The following is a 16,631-nucleotide window of genomic DNA, read 5'->3' as shown; positions in this document are numbered from 1 at the left end:
ATACGGGAGGCTCCACGGGACGCGCCGAGCCAGGACCCAGAAGGGAGCGAGGGTTGGGAGAAGTACGTGATCCGTGCTTTCCGCGCTACACTCAGTGCTTTGCATTTAGTGCAAACTTATTAGAGTTTGCACTAAATGTAAAGGTGACACCTTTTATTCTTTGAATCCTAATATTTCTAAGTATTCTTTCTCTCAATTTTAGATGAATCAACCCGAACCTAAAAAGGAAACCTTCCCCAGATGTTTTTTCTTTTTTAAGATTATTTATTTATTTATTCATGAGAGACCCAGAGAGAGAGAGGCAGAGACACAGGCAGAGGGAGGAGCAGGCTCCATGCAGGGAGCACGATGTGGGACTCGATCCTGGGACCCCAGGATCATGATCTGAGCCAAAGGCGGATGCTCACCCACTGGGGCCCCTGGGTGTCCCTCCCCAGATGTTCTAGTCCCCATTTAATGTCAGCTTACTTCCTCCTGGCCACCCTATGAGGGATTGCCAACAGGCCTTGCCTTATGTATTATTGTTACCTAACTTGCGTGTGCACCACCCACACACGTTCCTTATCTCTAATACGAGTATAAGCTACTTAATAAAAAATAAATTTATTATTTAAAAAAAAACAAGTATAAGCTACTTGAGGGCAACAACCTTCATTTTATCTTTTTTTTAATTGACCCCCACTGTATGCTCATGTAGCAACCCCGAAAATACACATGGCATCAGTGCTAAACTCATTCTGCATAATTGCACTACTCTTATTTTGTGCTCAAGGGTTTATGACAGCTGATGAAAGAAAATTATTTGACCATCTCAAATCTCCTCACCTGAAATATTGGGTCCCATTCATCTGGTTTGGAAATCTTGCAGCTAAAGCCCGGAAGGAGGGTAGAATCAGAGACAGCGTTGATCTGCAATCGTTGATGACTGTGAGTATGTCGCAAGCCATCGGTATAAGATGCCAGTCAGACGCCGACAGGGGTCTGGACGTCACAGGTCAGACAGGACAAGTCTGCTTCGTCCATTTCTAGAACCAGGAAGATGGGGCTAGTATCAGAACCCTCAACGTGCGAAACAGGGATGATGCACAGGTTTGAAGTCAGGTGGATCAGTAGTGGTTGCGTAGGACCTCTGGCCAAATGGAATCAGCCTCGTACGAGGCTCTGTAGGAAAGTGTCCCTTCACTGATTAGCAGGAGCTGCCAGGAGTTCGGAACGATTTGGTGCCCACGCGGCCTAGTCACCATCCCTGGCTCTCAGGTCCTGGAATAAAATCTGGAGTAAAGATAAACCCACCCGGTCAGCTCTCCCCATCTGGAATTTCCTGAGGTTAAGCCAACTTGTCAGGTACGCCAGGAAACAAGATTATGCTTTCATTAAACGAAATAACCCCTGAGTTCATCTGAGAAACACATTTATGGAAGGGCCGGAAAGGTATGTCGTATCTTTCAAGTCATCGAGGAGGACTTGAAAAAAATCCAATTTTCAAACGTTTGATACGTGACAACCTCCTGCCTGAACTAGGCCAAGGGAGCGAATCACAGAAAAACAACACCCGATCTAACGTGAACTCTCTTGCCCAGTCTCGCGTAGTAACTTAGGTGCGACGAAGGAAGAATCAATGGGTTCGAGTCCTTTCTGCTCCCAACAGAGAAATTTCCTATCAATATAAAGGTTGTCCCAAGAATAACAGTAAGTCCTCATTTTGGGGGGTGGGTGCAGGATGTAAAACTTTTTTATCTAAAATCTATAGCAAGCGTGTTTTCCAAAGAAGTAGAGAAACAAACAAAGTGGGCTCTCCACAGAAATGTACCAAAATGGGTAGAAATGACTTATTTAACCTATTAACCCGAGCCTTCCCATCACCACCTGGGGCCAGTATACACGTTGGAAATTGTGGCTTTAGCAGAGTAGGGGATAGTTCCATAAAGTCCAGATTTACTTTAATATTTTAAAAAATGTCCAACCGTCGTCAACCTTTTTTGCGTTGCTGAAGATGCTGATTGTCATTTTCCGAATTTTGCCCCTGTACTCGCCTTCAGAACCGACTACCAGCCTTCCAGAGTCCGTCTCCGCCTCTCCACAGACAAATTCATAGAAGACCCAGTGACGAACCCCAGGAAGAATTCATTGGCACCCCCATCATTTTAGTAAACCATGTTTTATCTGTTTCTGGCGTAGGAGATGAACAAATACCGCTCTTGGTGCAGCCTTTTATTTGGCTACGACTGGGTCGGGATTCCGCTGGTTTACACCCAGGTATCACACACGTTGCACGCGGTTCTCCTTGCTACCTGCGCACCCGGGTGCCCAGGTGCCGGGCCCTCACTCCGGCTTGTCTCCACTGCAGGTTGTCACGCTGGCCGTCTACACGTTCTTCTTCGCCTGCTTGATCGGACGCCAGTTTCTGGATCCCACCAAAGGCTACGCGGGGCACGACTTGGATCTTTACATTCCAATCTTCACCCTCCTACAGTTCTTCTTCTACGCAGGATGGCTCAAGGTAGGTAGGCCATGGTCTTGGTGCCTGAGGCCCGGTCCGCAACCTCCATCAGGCTCTACGCTCGGCGCCGGGCCTTGGCCGAGTCACTCTGCATGAGCTGGTCACAGGTAGAGGTAACAGTTAAACACCCAGGGAGGTCATTACTGTTAAACTAGGGATTCAAGAGCGTGGTGAGCTCCGTGTTGCACACGAAGCCAAGAGATTGCAAGAACACACTTTTATGGCCACTGATGTTTTAAGTCCTTGTGTGCTTGCGTGAGGATTAAAATAATGTAATTAAAGTAATAACTGTAACTGCCTTGATATTTTATGCCACAATAGGCAACGAGGCAGAGTAAAAGGGAGAGACTAAGATGCCTTGGGGGGGCGCCTGAGGAGGCTCAGTCGGTGAAGCAGCCGCCTTCTGCTCAGGTCATGATCCCGGGGTCCTGGGATCGAGCCCTGCATCAGGTCCCTGCTCTGTCTCTCAAATAAATAAAATCTAAAAAAAAAAATAAGCCTTGTATATTAGACTTAAGCATTAGTATTATATTATTGTTTTTTCAAGATTTTATTTATTTATTTGAGAGAGAGACAGGGAGAGAGAGACAGAGATCACAAGCTGGGGGGCTGGGGGGCGGCCGAGGCAGACGTCCTGTTGAGCAGGGAGCCCGACGTGGGGCTCGACCCTGGGACCCTGGGATCCTGACCCAAGGCCGCCGCTCATCTGACTGGCTCAAGGTAGGTAGGCCATGGTCTTGGTGCCCGAGGCCCGGTCCGCAACCTCCATCAGGCTCTACCTGAGCCCAAGGCGACCATCTGACCTGAGCCCAAGGCCGCCGCTCATCTGACTGAGCCCCCCGCCCCAGGCGCCCCATATTATATTATTATCTTGGTTCTGCTTAACTCTGTAGTTAGCTACGAGTCTCTGAAATCCCACCAGCTGTGTCACATTAAATGCAACCCATTTTCAAAACCAGAACTGAGACTCCGAAGATGATTCATCAGAATCAAAACCAGAAACACCAGGATTTCTGATGACATTTGGTTTGCCGGGAAATGAAAAACAGGTCAGAGCACAGAAAAGGACAAGTCCCCAGCATCTCCGGGTGCTCCCCACCCCTTCCTGGGTGCCCCAAAACCTGAGTCCTCCATCGCTTCTGTGAACTTCCTAAAGAGAAGTACACACACACCAAGACAAGGGCTCCATGAAGGTAATCGAAATCTAATGACAGTTTGAGGATGACTTGGAAAAAATCCAATTTTCAAATGTTTGACCTTCCGGCCAGCCACGTGGTGCTGTGCTCTGAGGCGGCCTTCCAGGCTGTGGCAAAATTCTCCCCACCATTGTCTTGACTTTCATCGGTTTGACTCTTAACCAAGAAAAGTAAACACGTTGGCCTTTCAAGAAGCTTTTAAGGGACATCCTTTATAAATGGCAAAGACATTGGCAGCCGGGTGACGGTGATTCTCGATGATTTTTACCCACTTAAGGCAGAGAAATAGCAAGAGAGACTAATAGCTCTCATCTCCCATTAGAGGGAAAAAACTAGACTCTAGCCTTATAAACAGAAAATCACCACGCTAGCCAAATGCTCAATATTTCTGGTCATTCATGGTCTTGTCCCCTGAGTTGAGCTCTAAAATATTAACATTATTTTTCTTTATAAAATATTTTGAAAGGCAAAATATGAAAATACAATCTTAGCTCCTTTAAGAGATAGACGACCCAAAAAGAAGAGTATTTTCCCACCTGGTGGATTATCTCTCACTTTCCAAGCAACTATTCTATCTTGCCCATTCTAATATTTACAAATTTTTTTTCAAAGTGTAAAAGAACCATCTTAATATTATAAACAGTATATTAGTTATTTGCTGGAAATGAGAGCGTCCAAGAAAGTGAAGGATATTTTTTCAGAGAGTCCATCCAGAAATGTATCACTTGGGAAGGTAAGTGTAGACTCTAATCCTATATGCAGGACTGACCCCATCAAAGTGAAATCCTGGATATCACAAAAATATTTTTAGGGCCTATCCAGTGGCCCATTTAAGGAAAAACCCCAGGCAAGAAAGGGTGGCTAGGCCCTGGACGTTACAGTGAAGGGCTTGGACGTGGACAAGCTGTGAGGCTGCCTGGCCCGGGACTCAGGGTCTGCCCAGGTTTGTCCCTTAGACTAAGGGAGATGCACCTCTCCACGGGGGTGCTCCTCAACTCCAGCCACGCACTCAAGCCTCCTGGAGCTTCACCCAGTAAATCAGAATCTCTGAGGGAGGGACCGCACACTTTTAAAGCTCCCCAGGTGATTTGGTTCTTCATCCAAGGTTGAGAGCAACTGCTCTAAGTGGTTAGTGGTTAGATTTAAATCCTAAAAATTAAATATGTAGACTTTCTACCACAAAGCCTGGGAATATAGAAACTCAAGCAATCGATGGCGTCCTTATTTTGTACACTTGTTTTTCCCATCTAGACCCAATGTAAAATCTTGCTCTCTTTTTCTCTCTCCCTCTCACACACACAAAATAATTAAAAACAAAGGGATTATTTACTTTTTAAAATATTTATTTATTTGAGAGAGAGAGGGAGGGAGACCGTGAGCAGTGGGGAGGGACAGAAGGACTTCGAGGGAGAGAGAGAATCCCAAGCAGACTCTGTGCTGAGCGCAGAGCCCCATGTGGGGCCCAATCTCATGACCCCAAGATCATGACCTGAGCCGAAACCAAGAGTCGATGCTCAACCAACTGAGCCCAGGCGCCCCTCAAAGGGATTATTTCAAAAGGAGAATAACAGGGGAGTCCTATTTGGCATATAAATCTCTCAACAAGGCTACCCAATTCCAGAACTTGGTAAGCTCGTGTCCTGTTGATCAACTATTAGAAAATATGTGGAAAAAATGTGCTAAGAAGCTACCTAAAAAAAAATTTAATTAATTAAATTAAATTTAAAAAAAAAAGAAGCTACCTAAGCTTTTCCCAGTGGGAAAACTGACTCACCAGACAATAGCAAACCCTTTAGCATAGAACAAAGTGAGGCAAACTCCAGCTTTGTGACTCTAGCTCTCCGACTCCTGCACTTCGTGGTTACGTCCAGGAATTGTGGAAAAGCCTTGTATTATTTTCTTTAATCGCGCTTTAACTCTTTCTTCGCTGTCATACGTTCCCCATGGTCGCATTTCGGGCTTATCCCCTGGGTGCTTGTAGTTTCCCAAAGATCGCAGGCCCGAAGCCTGGACGTGCCCAGCACCTTGCACCTTGTCGTGCCCCTTAGCCCGCACCGGTTCGATTTGAACCTGAACGTCACTCGCTGGGCTCTAACGGCACAGGGCTTCCCCTGGAGGGGGTCTGTATGCCAGACCCACAGGAGAGCAGGCCCCGGCAGGTGCCGCACTGGAGCCTGAGCCTAGGGCCTCGCCTGCAGGTAAGCATCCGTGTCTGTGGGGTGACCCACTCCCCTCTGGGCTCACATTATGAACATGGCAAAGGGCACCACCTTCGCCCCCTCCGGCCCGCACTCAGTCTTCACGAGCATCACAACCGACTCATTCTCTGTCCTCGACAACAGGTGGCCGAGCAGCTCATCAACCCTTTTGGAGAAGACGATGATGATTTTGAAACCAACTGGTGCATTGACAGAAACCTGCAGGTTAGAGCAGCTTCTCTCTCCTGTACAAGCATTAATAATTTAATAATGAACCGCTTGTGCTGCGAACGCACCTGAGAGCTTTAGCTGCAAATGGAAGAGGCTTGGCTTTGCACCGTGTTGTCTCACCTCCTTCTGGAACCTCCCAGGTCCTGGGTCTCAGTTGCAGGGAAATGTAGCCCCTTTTAAAGAGAATTTCAAGCCCGTATTCTTTGTTTCTTTATTAGCTCGACACAGCCTCTTCCATCTTACTGCAGGGCGATATTCGCACTCAGTCTGTCATCTGTTCTCTGTGGCCGCCCATGGGAGGCTAGCAGGGGCGTGGAGGGCAGCCAGGCGTGATCTGGCCGGCGTCCCCAGATGCCTGTCCTGCAGGGGCCTGCGGGCCACCGGGAGCATGGGCCACACCGGCCCCCATCTCACATCTCCCTGCACTGAACTGAACAGACCCCAGGACCCTGACCCCAAAGCATTGCCCCAGAGAGGTTTTCCATGAGGAACCAGCATGAGAGAATTTTCCTTTCAGGCAGGACTCTCTCCTGAGACCATTCTCTTCCCCCACAGGCTGGGAAAGAATTTCATGTTTTACCCAGCTCTTAACCGGTCTCACACGTTTCACCAGTTGGTTCACAAACTGGCCCCAAACATGGAGAGCCGGCAGAGAGGGAACTCAGGGACAGGGCACCCAGACTGGTGGGTGGCAGGTCAGGTAGGCAAGGGAACTCCCAGGCCTTTCTTGGGCAGCCGCCCGCCAGGATCTCCATGCCCGCCGCCAGGATCGCCAGTTTATACCGGGTTCGGCCACACACTCAGTCCAGAGGGTCTCAACACACAGCTCCTGAGGCCGTGGCCCCGAACCTCCCCCAATGATCACACTCAGTCTACCAGGGAGGGAGCATAATGGCTAGGCCGCTCGCTCTTTGTAAAAATTGGATTTGCAGAAGATTAATCATTTATTCATGCATCAGCGTGTCAAGGTCAAGAAGGGAGACCACTCTACAGCCCGAGCAGCGGAGACTTGCCGATGTGCTTCCCCCCAAACAAACAAAAAGTCAGGGCACGTAAGAAATGATATCAAGGGATCCCTGGGTGGCACAGCGGTTTGGCGCCTGCCTTTGGCCCAGGGCGGGATCCTGGAGACCCGGGATCGAATCCCACGTCAGGCTCCTGGTGCATGGAGCCTGCTTCTCCCTCTGCCTATGTCTCTGCCCCTCTCTCTCTCTCTCTCTGTATGACTATCATAAATAAAATAAAATAAATAAAATAAAATAAAAAAAAGAAATGATATCAAGTGTGTTTATGGAATCAACGGAATGGGATATTGAGAATCCCTGACTCCTGTAAGATCTGGGACGATCAGGTTGCAGTCGGGACAGACATTAGACAACACGGGGACTTTGAAGAAAGTAGTAGAAGGTGTCACTCCTGCCTCTAGGCAAAATGTAGCCAGGTCCACTCCGGGCCAGTGGTTGCTAAACCAAGTCTGGGCAGTTTTATAGCCAAGTGCTGTCACCTCCATTGCCAAGCGCTCTTGTGCAGTACACAACATGTACAACTCTCCGTGGCAGCCCTGGTTAGAGCAAATATGAACAATAGACATTTGTATTTTTACTCTTGCAGACTGTTCTATCCTACTGCAAATCCCATCCACCCCCTGCCCAAGGGGCCCCTCTTTCTTTATACAATTCATATCCAAATTCATCTAACAGTAAAATGATGATTTTAGGTCTCTCTTTTGGCTGTGGATGAGATGCACATGAGCTTACCCAAGATGAAGAAGGACATTTACTGGGATGATTCTGCTGCTCGACCGCCTTATACCCTGGCAGCTGCTGACTACTGCATACCCTCATTCCTGGGGTCAACGGTCGAAATGGGGTAAGTGCATTTTTTAAAAACTCATCAATGTTTGGAAAATAAGTAGGACTCTGTTCTGATCTTTTTATGCCCCAATCTTGAGTTTACTTTCACGATAACTCTCAATTATTAATATCTTAGAAGGCTAGCCTTTTCAAATGTTCAGATATAATTAATATGCCCAAGTTTAAGAGTGAAAAGACTATAGTTTCTGGTTTAAATGTGGCATGTGTGCTTGTGTGTGTGTGTGTGTGTGTGTGTGTGTGTGTGTATTTGGGGATACTTTGCACTTTATTTTGTTTTTATGCCACAGAAAACTTTCCTAATCATTATGAAAGTATCCCCTTTTTTCCTTCCAATTTGAAAAGTAGTTTAGTTATTCGATTATAGAGTCATTTAATCATGACTATCAAAACTAAGTATATTTTTAACAAGTATTTATTGAGCATATAGCACATGCAGGCACTGGGTTAAACCACATGGAGACAAGCAAATCTTAAGGAATGAGATAAGTTTTATCAAAAGTTTTCTCTAAGATTTAATTCAACTATGTTTGGTAGACAAGTCAGTCTCTGTTCTACAGTTTTACCATAACAATCTGTCCCTGTGTACTTAGCTTTAAATAAATGGGCTGTGGCCTGAAGGAAATCATGCACAGTTCTGGAATAATTTTATTAAATCTGATAATGTATTTGATTTTGGAGAAATGTGTGAATGTGGGGGAAGTTTAAGTATGTTTGCTGAAGGCAGATGTCACAGTTTCCAAGTAACTCAAAGAGACGACTGTGGACAAATTTAGAAAAATCAGAAGAAACCCCTCTAAAAATTGTAGAAAAGGCACAAAACACTTTTGCAGGATTTTCCTTATGACTTTTGGCAAAACTATGTTTGCTAGTCTTTGAGGCCAGCTCTCGGCAGGCAGATTCGTGAGGCGGGTTCCCTCCTGTAGTGCCACCTGGGATCCTTTCCTGTCCTCCCCAGCGGTCAACCCTCCTCTCTCCCCACCATCAGGACATGGAGCATCAACGCTGCTCCTACAAGGCTTTACCCTTGGCTGAATGTCTCTTAATCCTAACTCACAATGGTTTGTGGCACTTCTCCTCCAAAGAGGCCTCTGAGGCTGAAAGCCTTTCGAGATCCAAAGGGAAAGGTGACAAGTAGAATTTCGGGTGTTGTGCCAAATGATGAGAGGATTTAGAAGCCGAGAGATTTGTGGTGTTGCCCTCAAAGCACACCCTGGAGGGGGTCGCACTCCCCACCCCTCTACCCTCCAACCCCCACCTCCCCCCCCACCTCCTCCCACCCCCCCCACCCCCTGCCAGGCTTGCCTGCTCCGAGAGGGCCTGCTAAGCCTGGACTCTGCGGTCCAGCACTTCCTCCAGCCCGGGGTGCTCATCCCTCCCCCGGCCGGTTGCTCAGTCTCCATCAATAGCAATTCACTGTCGTTTGCACTTCTCAGCATTTTGTAATACATCCCGCAGGGGCACTGTCAGGGATTTTGAAGACTTTCTTGATTTTGAAAATTAACAGATGTTCTTCTGTGAGTTTCTTTTTGGATCACTCCATTCCCATCACTGATTAATACAAATTATTTGAAGACCTAATTTGTAAGAGAAAAGAAACCAGCACATTGGGTAGCAACAGGGAAATCATTGTGATGACGCTATTTAGGCTGTAAGAGCCTGTGGGTTCCATTTCTATTGTCCATTTAATTGTTTTTGCAGAACGGTTAAAAAATTTTTTTTCTGGTCAAGATTTTTATCTTGATCTGCACATTCATCCCAATCGTTATAATTTTACAGTCTTGTGTGTCCAGGTTCTTTAGGAAGTATTAAAATCTGTATTTCTCCTATTTCTAAATATAGAAATTCAGATTAGGAATTCACAAGACCTCACAGAAAAGAGCTACCCCAAGATAAGTATCGAGAAGATTAGAGATTGTAAACATAAAAAACACTCCAGGTGGAACCATGGAGCATTGTCATTGTTGGCTTGTGTAAATCTCTTATGGATGTCAGAGTAAGACGTGGAAAGATGAAACAAGTCTAAGTTATTTTTTGCATTAAGCTAGTTCTGGGAACTCCGGGACACAAAATAAAATGCGGGAGAGAAAATTAGGAGATAGGATCTTTAAGAATGCAGCAAAGTGTTTAGTTGTCAGAATTCTTCGAATTAAGACCGCCCATTTGCTGGCACGATGGGAACAGGTACAGGCAAAGGCCAGCGTCCATCGGAGCCGCATTAACTGGACTCCTCTAGAACCAGCTGATCAGAAAAACAATTGGGCAAAAGCTCACTTGATCTTGATTTCCTGTATGAGTGAGGACCATTCAAGGGGAGCCTCACAACCCAGGAAGCGTCGCTCTAGGGACGCAGGCTTTTGGAGAATTCACAGAAATGCCCTCTTTGATCCATCACTGTCGATTCTTTCCAGGACTGTGCTAGTAGACAAGTTGTTTCTGGTTGCCTGTGATGAAAACCAACTCCAGCTAGCGTAAGCAAAAAGGGGTTTCTTGGGTCACATCTGGAGACTAGCCTCGATTTGGGTCTGGCTGGATCCAGAGGTTCAAAGAATGTCGCCAGGGACTCACTATTGCCCTGTGTCCCTGTTCGGCTTTTCTCTCCACTGGCTCAGGCTTCAGGCAGGCTCTCCCCTCCCAATGGCAAGACGGCAAGACGGCAGCCAGAAGCTTTAGGCCTACAGCCTATCTTCTGAGCAAATCCTATGGAAAGAGTACATCTCTTTTCCAACTCTTTAAACTAATGAATTAATTGGCTAGACTTGGCTAACATACCCATTCTTGAACCAATCACTATCAACAGGGAGACATGACGTTTTAATGAGCCAAGGCTGGTTCACGTGTCCATCTTTGGACCAACGGTGTGGTCAGCCCCAACCAACCATATGGAGTAGATGATGTCTTAGGAAAATGAGAGTGCTATTACCAGGAAAGGACGAATGGTTCGCTGGGCTGACAAAGCAGTAGATGTCCTCTAAAATCACAAAAGATAATTCCCCAGGCACTGTATTATTCACTCACTGAATACAGGGTCAATATCAAAGAGCCAACTGACTGAGGCTCAGGGAAAGGGAAAGGGAAAAGTAAGGATTATTGTAGCACAGGTGATCTTATTGATGATGACTGAGCCAATGAGCTCTTTGCATGTGAATAAAGACCAGGTGTCAAAATGGTATGGATGCAAACATTTCAGACAAGTGTTGGCTGCTTGAAGTGCACATAAAATCATTTCCTGGATGAGTCTTTTATTTTCTTACTCTATTTAGGATGTATGTTCCCAGCATACGTAATTCAAAATCAAATTTCCCTTATCTTTTCAGATCAGTGTTTCAAGCTTATGATCACAACTCCCATGGCCCAGAAATTCTAAAAATCAAGGCAATGCCCTTCAATAACTGAGCAAAAGTACTATCCAAGGGCAACCTGAGAAATCACTCTGCCTCCTAGTTTCCTTCACATTCAGCACACTGCTCATTTCCACATAAAAAAGGAAATTCCTTAGAGACAATTCCTCCCTTCTCCGTATTCAAGAACATGTTGAAAATATTGCTCTATTTTCTACACATTTACCAACTGTGCACTAGCGAAGTAAAGTAAGCTTTTCCCCATTTTTTTTTAATCTCAAGTACAGATTTCCAATATCATGTTTTTCATTGTATCTTCACATAGGGAATGAACTCATCCATTTATTCAGGCAAAATATGCTTTCAGGGCCTGGTATATGGTGGGTTCTATGCCAAATGCTACATAGAGACGAAAAACCAAAATCAAAACCAAATATCTCATAAGCTCACAGACATAATGAAGAGAAATGTTATGATCCGGTGTGGTAAACTAAGCAATAGAGAAATACTCGGTCTTATGGGAACACAATGAAGGGACACACTTCAACCAGCCTAGGAGCTGAGAAGTCTAATGTGCATCTTTAAGAATAAATTTGGAGCTAGCACACAGAGAAGAATAAGGGGATTCAGCAGAGGGTAAATTCCAAGCCAATATGAGCCAAAACAGCAAGAAATGATACTGTATTTGGAGTACCAGGTTTTTTTTTTTTTTAATTTCAGCATTATTGAAGTAGAGTTGACATATAAAATTATAAGATATTTAAAGGACACATTGCGGTGATCTGCTGTCTTAATTTAGGCATCTTGTCATTATCTTGTCCATGGAGACACCATTAATCAAATTGAAGAGAACACCCTCAAACGACCGTAGGAAGAGTTGTCTACGAGATACATGTAAGGAAAACACGCCCAAGCCCTGAAATGCAAATGGGTCTTCTCTGGGCACTACTAAACACTTATGCCCAATAAACCGAGCTTTACCAGAACAAACCTAGAATGCTTACACTCAAGCCAGCGTTGCTGAAAATAAATTTCCTTTTACAACCCACGAAAAATAAGATTCAGGCCTAGCCTGCCACTAGTGGGAGGAACGATGCTTTTCACATTATACCACCATGAGTCACTCCAAAATCCTAATTCTTTTTTGAATACTTGGAATTATCCATTAGCACAAATTTATAAGTCCCTGCGGAATGGAACCCATGGAAATTAAAGACCTGATGTCTCATAACTCCCTTTAATCCTGTCTTGAAACTCAAAACCACCATGAGTAAAGAAGCAATAATCCCTTAAAGGCATTGGGAAAACCCTAATGCGATACCTATCCATAACAGCTGGAGGATCCCAAATCCTGGAGGAGAGAGGCTGGAGCTGCTTATGAAATGGATCATTTGACTGTGCAGCATGGGTCTGTGCTCGCGCTCAGCCTGTGAGCCCTGAGGGGCTGGCCGCCGCGCCCATGAAGAACGCTGCTGCCGTGGGCTTTCTGCCAGGATTCAGACAGGTCACCACTGCCTCACGTTCACAGTGACCTTAGGGCCTGGGTCTATGAAGTCAGCTCAGGATGCACTTAGAAGAGAGGAGAAATAGGGACGCCAGGGGGCTCAGCAGTTGAGCATCTGCCTTTGGCTCAGGGTGTGACCCCGGGGTCCCCGGATCGAGTCCTACATGGGGTTCCCTATGGGGAGCTCGCTTCTCCCTCTGCCTGTGTCTCTGCCTCTCTCTGTGTCCCTCATGGATAAATAAATAAAATCATGAAAAGAAAAGAAGAGAAATACACAAACTTCTCTAAGAGTTCCTAAGAGTTCCTTCTTGTGAGGAGCTGAGAGGTTTATTTAGGATTTAGTTGGTATGTAAAACTGCAACCACCTCCCCAGAAGTAACGACTTTTACTTCTCTGTCTTTAGTCCCAAGGTTCTAAGAATGTGTAGAGATAACACAATTATTTTTTTGCAAGTGTACGTATGTCCTAGTGTGCAAAGCACTAGGATTATCCAGCACAGAGTATTCTTAGTGAAAAAAAAAATAGTATTGTTAGTGATACAGGTCTGAATATACCAAAATATACATTTAAGAAGCTAAAACTTTATTAAATTGTGGTTAAATACACTTCTAGGTGGATGTTTTAGTCCGTAATCCTTTCTTAGCTGACTATGTTCAAATATTTTAGCTTTACTAAAAAATACACAGTCACTATTGCATGCTTGGTTGTATACAACCAAAAATACCTCAATTTCTGAATCACTAACTTCAACGAAAATGTGTTCTGGGAACATTGATTTTCACTTAATGCACCAGAAAGGAAGGAGAGATGGAGTCTCCCAAGGAGAGGAAGGTGCATCACGTCGGTAATTTTAGAACCTTCCTGAGGATTCTTTGACGTGTCGGCATAGGTTCACCACTGGCACTCGGTTTCCACCTTCTCAAAGACGTGAGAGGGGTAGAGGACTTTTTCCTTTTCTAGCAAAACTCCTAGAATACAGCAGTAGGGAAACGTGGGGACTTCTCACCAAGTGAAACCCCACTTTGGTTTCTGTTGTTGTTTTCTATTTTTTGAAACCCCGCTTTGGACCACAACCTTGCCCTTGGTGTGGGCAAGCCTTGGGCAGAGCCGGCAGAGAAGCAGGAGAGCGTGGCCAGCTGCGTGTCACCTCTCCAGGCTCTGCAGGCCTCCCACGACGCTCCACCTCTGGAAACTGCGCCCCCAGCAAGGGAGTTGGGAGGAGCGCGGGGTGGACACACCCTCCGTCCACCCGATTTCCCTCCCCGCGTGGGCCCGCACCTCCCAGCTCAGTGTGGGACTGGCCTTTCCCATCTTATAAGTCCTGGGCTCCCGCTTCGACAAGGTTCTGCGGCGCAGGTCATTAATGCCAGGCCTGGCCTCTCATGGGTCGGGAGAGGGCATTTTGCATTGCCACGAATACGCGCCCCTCCCCACGTGCTGCTCCGGCTCTGATAGATTTTTCTGGCAAATCATCATTAGCTCCCACCAAGGCAGCTGCCAGGCTCTGAGGGACCCCAGCCGTTTGGAGACAACAAATCCGCCGTGAGAAGTGGAACTCACCATAGCAGACATCAAGTCCCCAAATTCCTCATTGACATCCTGTTGACATGACCCAAAATTCGTTGAATTCAAGTTGTCAAATGACCACTTTAAACGTGACGCAGCCACAGCCACAAAAACGACGACCGCGCGAGGTGAGGACGTTGGCTAAGGCTGTGCGACGCGCAGGTGCATCAGGTCTTCAGCCCGAGCCCGTTGACTTCCGAATGTTCTACGTCCCTCAGAGGTCAGTAAACCTGGGGGGTAAGAAAACACACAAGCGGCCCCGAGACAGAAAGGCAAGCATCCTCCACGCTCATCCTTCCGTCTTCTGAAGCGCGTATTTACACGACCGCGCACGCGAGGTTTGTTAAAGCAAACACACACTTGTTCGACGGAACCTGCGTCAGGCGTCCCGAGTCCTCAGGGCTGCTTTGGTCTTTCCGAGTCATTCGGCCCAAGGCTTCCGAGGGTCGCTGTCGCCTCCAGTAGCCCCGTCCCCTGCCTCTCCTACGGCAGCAGGAGGGGACAAGCAGCCCGAGCGTTTTTCTTGAGTCCTTAATTGAACCACGGCCGCTGGTGGCCCCAGAGGTCTGTCCCTGGCAGGGGGCCCTGTGGGGCTGACCCTGTCCCGGGTGCTCCACGGGTATTTTGAAAATGTGAGTTGTTGGTCTTTTCGACAGCTGAGATTGAGGCAAGAGCACATCCCATGGCTGTGCCATCCAAGGCTGGCAGCTGCGGGGTGACCCCCCCCCAGGCTCGGCCTGCACCCAGCGGCCTGCCGGGCTTCCCAGAACCTCTTCTTTGTGTCCCCCCCGCCCCCTGCCCCGCCACCTCCACCCCTTTGGGACCAGCCCCCCTCCCCTCGTGGCTTCCGTATGGATGCTTTACAGCTGTGCACTCAGGGCTGCTGCAGGATTTGGCAAAGTCTGCAAGGGCAGGGGAACCCCCCGGGGGGTCCCACCTCCTTCTCCAGGAGGACCCAGTGTCTCCCGGCCTCCTGCTTCCTGTCCACGGACTCTGAGCCCCCAGCTACCCGGGAAATGACTGCTGCGTCCTCCCCTCTGGGGTGTCCTCTCTTGGAGGAGAAAAGGGAGTGACCTTTGGGCAGACACTCTCGTTCCCTCCAGCAGGTGCGACAAGGCCGCAGTGCCTCGGAGGTCCCCTCCATGAACCTGCCAGTCGTGCACAGTCCTTTCCGTACCGCGCACCCTTCGAAGCTCGTCCGCCCTGGGTCTCCTCGTGAACCTGCGGGGCGGGTGCAGGGAGCACCGTGGCCATAGCTTCTCGAGTCGCAGGGAGGGTAAGGGGGTCCCCGCAGGCCACCCGGCTGGTCCGCGGCAGCCCAGGCAGCAGGAATCCTGGCTCTGCGAAGCTCCCAAAATAAATCATGCTCCTCACCACAGAGGCAATTCTCAAATTCCATCTTCTGGACACTAATGTCTCCATGGCCCTTTCCACGAGCGTCCTCGGGGCTCTGATTACCTGCCCAGCGAGTCCCGGAACCTCAGCCCTTTCTCATCCGACCTTCTCTAACATACAGCAATATACCAAGTGCGATTACCCTCAACGTATAATGTTTCTGCTGTGACTGTTTCAAGGCCTTCTAAGAGGTGCTGTATTGGGGCCTCAGGACTGTCCTGACCCTATACACTTGGAAAAACCAAATGAAGAGGAGACGAAGGTCTAAAAGGACCTAAAAGGTACATCCAAGCCTCCCCACTGGGACCTGAAGAATCTCTGATTGATTTATTTATTTATTTATTTATTTATTTATTTATTTATTTATTTAGCAATCTGTCTTTACTGGCTGCGGAGCCTCACACACCCAGGGCCAGGGCTGGGGCTCCGACCTCCTTGAAAGCAGCCATGTCCACACTCTGCACATGCTCCTCAATCCTGGTGATCTCCTCCTCCTCCAGCAGGTCTGTCCCCACCTTGTCGTCGTCCACCACACACTGGATCCGCAGCTTGCGGATGCCATAGCCCACCGGCACCAGCGTGGAGCCCCCCAGGCCAGCCCGTCTAACTGGGTGGAGCGCACGCAGGCCTCCAGCTGGGCCATGTCTGTCTCATCGTCCCAAGGCTTGACGTCCAGGAGGATGGAGAACTTGGCCACCAGCGCTGGCTTCCGTGTACTCTCAGCTTCAAACCATTTTGTTCTTAGACCACGGTTTCTGCCGTCGCGTCGGGAAGCCTGACTATGGGAGAGAGGAGCTGGGGATCCTGCACGGGCAGTGGAACGTCCCCT

The 16,631-nt window shown here is 47.7% G+C and overlaps 1 protein-coding gene across 1 annotated transcript in view; it reads left to right on the top strand.

Annotated features, from left to right (window-relative positions):
* The window catches only part of BEST3 (bestrophin 3), a 39,686-nt gene that overhangs the window by 17,281 nt on the left and 5,774 nt on the right, over window positions 1–16,631 (top strand). The window contains exons 5-9 of the mRNA XM_077913809.1: window positions 773–927; window positions 2,179–2,256; window positions 2,348–2,500; window positions 6,039–6,119; window positions 7,843–7,994. Coding sequence (XP_077769935.1) covers window positions 773–927; window positions 2,179–2,256; window positions 2,348–2,500; window positions 6,039–6,119; window positions 7,843–7,994 — 619 coding nt within the window. The remainder of the gene's footprint in view (window positions 1–772; window positions 928–2,178; window positions 2,257–2,347; window positions 2,501–6,038; window positions 6,120–7,842; window positions 7,995–16,631) is intronic.

The sequence above is a fragment of the Canis aureus genome, chromosome 11 (assembly GCF_053574225.1).
Source record: "Canis aureus isolate CA01 chromosome 11, VMU_Caureus_v.1.0, whole genome shotgun sequence".
Lineage (NCBI taxonomy): Eukaryota > Metazoa > Chordata > Mammalia > Carnivora > Canidae > Canis > Canis aureus.
The sequence above is the reverse complement of the archived record's forward strand: the minus strand, read 5'-3'. Positions and strand labels throughout refer to the sequence as shown.